Source organism: Electrophorus electricus, chromosome 3 (genome assembly GCF_013358815.1).
Source record: "Electrophorus electricus isolate fEleEle1 chromosome 3, fEleEle1.pri, whole genome shotgun sequence".
Lineage (NCBI taxonomy): Eukaryota > Metazoa > Chordata > Actinopteri > Gymnotiformes > Gymnotidae > Electrophorus > Electrophorus electricus.
In genome coordinates this window covers 105,001-110,000 of record NC_049537.1, presented here as the reverse complement: position 1 = coordinate 110,000, position 5,000 = coordinate 105,001, and the positions used below count along the sequence as shown (strand labels likewise).

The window sequence follows — 5,000 nt, the reverse complement described above, 5'->3', positions numbered from 1 at the left end:
TGTTAGGGTTAGGGCCAGAGTCTAGTGTTAGGGTTAGGGTCAGAGTCTAGTGTTAGGGTTAGGGATAGGGTCAGAGTCTAGTGTTAGGGTTAGGGTCAGAGTCTAGTGTTAGGGTCTCCCTGTCCAATGATATCACAAGCACTGTTACAAAACATAATTGCTTTACCAAACATGTTCAATGTATGTGATCACTAAAACTCCTGGAGATTTCAGTCGTGATCTCCTTCACATAACTAATCAGTGTCATCAGATGATTTCTGTGCTCTGAGGCCAGATTGGTTGGTACTGAAATAGATCAGCCAAGTAAAATCTGCAAAGGTCAACAATCAAGAAAGGTGGAAACAACCATAAAATGAGAAGAATGGAGAAGAGCGCTAGTGTTAGAGCACTAATATTAGAGCACTAGCATTAGAGGACTGGGGTTAGAGCACTAGTGTTAGAGCACTAGTGTTAGAGAACTAACAGAGCACTAGCATTAGAGCACTAGGGTTAGAGCACTAGCATTGGGGAACTAGCATTAGAGCACTAGTGTTAGAGAACTAACAGAGCACTAGCATTAGAGCACTAGTGTTAGAGCACTAATATTAGAGCACTAGCATTAGAGGACTGGGGTTAGAGCACTAGTGTTAGAGAACTAATGTTATAGCACTAGGCTTAGAGCACTAATGTTATAGCACTAGGGTTAGAGCACCAGGATTAGAGCACTAGTGTTAGAGAACTAATGTTATAGCACTAGGGTTAGAGCACTAATGTTATAGCACTAGTGTTAGAGAACTAATGTTATAGCACTAGGGTTAGAGCATTAATGTTATAGCACTAGGGTTAGAGCACCAGGATTAGAGCACTAGTGTTAGAGCACCAGGATTAGAGCACTTACTTTTTCACCCCTGGTGTTCCCTACAGCCCTCTTAGGCCTAGAGCACCAGGTTCTCCCTAAAATACACAAACAAACACAAACACACAAACATATACAAACGTCCACCATCATACACAAGCATACAGAAACATACAGAAACATATACAAACATACGCCAACATACCTAAACATACACAAACATACACAAACATACACCAGCATACACCAACATACACAAACATACACACTCCCATCATGCCAAGCAGACCTGGCTGACCTGCTCTTACCTTAGATGTGATCACAGCTTCATTCTGAACATCACTGCTACCTTTTGGCCTGGAACTCCATCTTCTCCAGGTAAACCCGGTAACCCTGACAACCCAGGTGCTCCTGGTTCACCGTGTAGACAAGTGTTTGTTACTAAGTTTCTGTTACTGCTGCACAGAAGCCATAACATTATTTATTTATTTATTCCTGATGAGGGGTCATGGGTCATGACCCTGGTTCCCCTGCTCCTCTTTCTCCTGGTACTCCAGTTTCACCTGGTAACCCTTGATCACCCTGGCAGGACACACACGGTCATGGTTGCACTGACACATGCATACACAGACATACACTTAGGCATATAGACACAGACACAGACACACTGACATGAACATACCAACATTTACATACAGACATACAGACACTCAGACATGGACATATACACACAAACATATATACACAAAGACATATACACACAAATAAATACACTCAAACATATACTCGAAGACATATACACACACAAATACACTCAAACATATATAAGACATACACTCAGATACAGACTCACACATGGACAGGCATGTTATGGTCACCTCATAACAAATCACTGGAATGTAGCAGTTAAACTATGCAAACTGAGAGCCAGTGTACAGTGTAATGGGAGAGACTCTATAGTGCAGTGTAATAAGATGCTCTGTACAGTGCAGAGTGTAATGAGACGCTCTGTACAGTGCAGGGTAATGAGGCGCTATGTACAGTGTAGTTTAATGTTATGCTCTGTACAGTGTAGTGTAATGAGACATTCTGTACAGTGAATAGTGAAATGTGAAACTATACAGTGCAGTGTAATGAGATGCTCTGTACAGTGCAGTGTAATGTGATGCTCTGTACAGTGTAGTGTAATGTGATGCTCTGAACAGTGCAGTGTAATGAGACATTCTGTACAGTAAAGAGTGAAATGTGACACTCTATACAGTGCAGTGTAATAAGATGCTCTGTACAGTGTAGTTTAATGTGATGCTCTGTACCGTGAAGAGTGAAATGTGACATTCTATACAGTGCAGTGTAATGAGACGCTCTGTACAGTGCAGAGTAGTGAGACATTCTGTACAGTGAAGAGTGAAATGTGACACTATACAGTGCAGTGTAAGTGATGCTCTGTACAGTGCAATGTAATGAGACGCGCTTACCTTTTGTCCTGGATAGCCATCGCCTGGTGGCCCCCTGACACCTGGGGGTCCACGTGGACCCTCCACTCCCTTAAAAATAATTAATTGATCAAAAGCTCATCCAGTTAAAAAATGACTTTTTGCCCTCTTTATGGATACATTAGTCTTTCAAATCATAATCGAAATCATAATACTTCCTGAACTTCCCACTTATCTGCATGAAAACGCCCTCATCTATGCCTAGACTTGAGTTTTGCAAGTACTAAAAATATGAACAAATACACTGAGTCAGCATTAGGTCCACCTCCTCTGCACCTGCTCTACACCTCCTCTACTCCTCTTATACACCTCCTACTCCTCCTCTACCCCTCTATAGCGCCTCTACACCTCCTCCACCTACCCCACACCTCCTCTACTGCTCCTCTATACCTTGTCCACACTTCCTCTACTCCTCCTCAATACCTCCCCTACACCTCTCAGATACCTCCTCTACACCTCCTCTACTCCTCTTATACACCTCCTCCACCCACCCTACACCTCCTCTACTCCTCTATAGCTCCTCTACACCTCGTCCACCCACCCTACTCCTCCTCTACTGCACACCACCTTTACTCAGACATTATCATTAGACACTTTATCATCAGATGTTATGATCAGACATGTTGTCCTCAGACACACTATCATCAGACACGTTATCATCAGAAATATTATCATCAGACACGTTATCATCAGAAACATTAATTTCTGAGTGAGTAGAACTTCCCAAAAAAAGGAATGGTGACTCAGTGTCACAGAGAATTTTAACTTTTAGTTTTTTATCTTGCTGATCAGGGATCAGGGATCATATCAGGGAATTTTAGGAAGGAAATGGGCACATCCCTAAATTCTTTCCTGCAATGTTTTCCAGAATGTTACAGAACCCTTAACCTTAACCATAACACTAACATTTAGCCTTAACCCTAACACTGACCATAACATCCTTAAACTTTACCCTAACCCCAACCCTTAACCTTAACTCTAACCCTAATACTTAACCTTAACCCTAAAACCCTTTACCTTAATCCTAACTGTAATATTTAGTCTTAACCCTAACCCTAACCCTTAACCCTAGCCCCAATACTTACCCTTAACCCTAACACCCTTAACCCTAACCCTTAACCCTAAGCCCTAACCTTAACCTTAATCCTAACCCCAATACTTAACCTTAACCCTAAAACCCTTAAACTTAACCCTAACTGTCACGGTACGGCCCCTCCCCCAAAACGTCTCCTCATGTGTGTGCGTGTGTGCGTGTGTGTATTCGTCAATGAGGCCACACCCTCCTTGTGTCTCACACCTGCAACTCATTGGGTTATTATCATATGTATAAAAGTTTGTTTTTTACACATTTGTGTTGTTGGTGTTTGACTCCATTAGTGTGCGTATTTGACTGTGAATGTTACATGTTAAATAAACATAGTCTTATGTTCCACGCAACTCGTCCCCGCATCCTGTTTAAATCCTACACTAACACCCTTAACCCTAACCGTAACCCTTAACCTTAACCCTAAAACCCTTAATCTTAGCCCTAACATCCTTAACCTAACCCTAACCTTTAACCTTAACCATAACATCCTTAACCATAACCCTAACCCTAATACTTAACCTTAACCCTAACACTCTTAACCTTAACCCTAACTATAATATTTAGTCTTAACCCTAACCCTTACCTCAACCCTAACACCCTTAACCCTAACCATAACCCTTAACCTTAACCCTAACACCCTTAACCTTAACCCTAACATCCTTAACCTAACCCTAAACCTGAACCTTAACTCTAACCATAATATTTAGTCTTAAACCTAACCATAACGCTAATACTTTAACCTTAACCCTAACATCCTTAACCCTAACTGTAACCCTTAACCTTAACCTTAACCCTAAAACCCTTAACCTAAACCCTAACCATAATATTTAGCCTTAACCCTAACCCTAAACCCTAACCCTAATACTTAACCTTAACCCTAATACCTTTAACCATAACCCTTAACCTTAACCCTTAAGCTTAACCTTAACCCTAACCCTAACCCTTAACCCTTAACCTTAACCCTAACCCTAAGATCGTGTAGAGTATAAATTTATTTGGTGTAAATAAACATGTGTTTCATCTGTCTGCACCTTTTCTCCTTGTACACCAGGGCCGGGAAGCCCAACTGGTCCTGGTATCCCAGGAGGTCCAAAGTCACCCTAGAACACATAAACACCATGACCTCTTAAAGGAATATCTGCCCCCTCCTCCTGCATTCAGTGTAGTTTAAAATGGTTTTACATCTTTTATTTGTCAAATGTTTGGTTTTGGAGTTACAAATAACTTCCGATAAATGTCCATGGGGCAATCTTACAAGTTTTAGGAACTAATATATCACTAGTGTAGAGCTGTAATACAATGATGCTAATTTTATTTAAAACACTTGATAAAGTTTTTTGGAAGAAGTGATCTGGTGCAGCTTCACTGTGGTTAGGGTTAGGTTTGGGATTCACTGGGTTAGGGTTAGGTTTGGAGTTCACTGGGTTAGGGTTAATTGGGTTAGGGTTAGAATTCACTAGGTTAGTGTTAGGGTTCACTGGGTTAGCGTTAGCGTTCACTAGGTTAGGGTTAGGTGAACCCTCATCTGAACACTGTGTGTAGTGATGCATGTCTGCACACCCTCACACCTTCTCTGTGTTTAAAT

The 5,000-nt window shown here is 41.4% G+C and overlaps 1 protein-coding gene across 1 annotated transcript in view; it reads right to left on the bottom strand.

Moving 5' to 3' along the window:
- col28a2b (collagen, type XXVIII, alpha 2b) overlaps positions 1–5,000 on the bottom strand; it is a 31,427-nt gene that overhangs the window by 6,511 nt on the left and 19,916 nt on the right. The window contains 5 exon segments of the mRNA XM_035524013.1: positions 878–933; positions 1,185–1,293; positions 1,356–1,417; positions 2,311–2,379; positions 4,447–4,515. Of these exon segments, the coding sequence (XP_035379906.1) occupies positions 878–933; positions 1,185–1,293; positions 1,356–1,417; positions 2,311–2,379; positions 4,447–4,515 (365 nt within the window).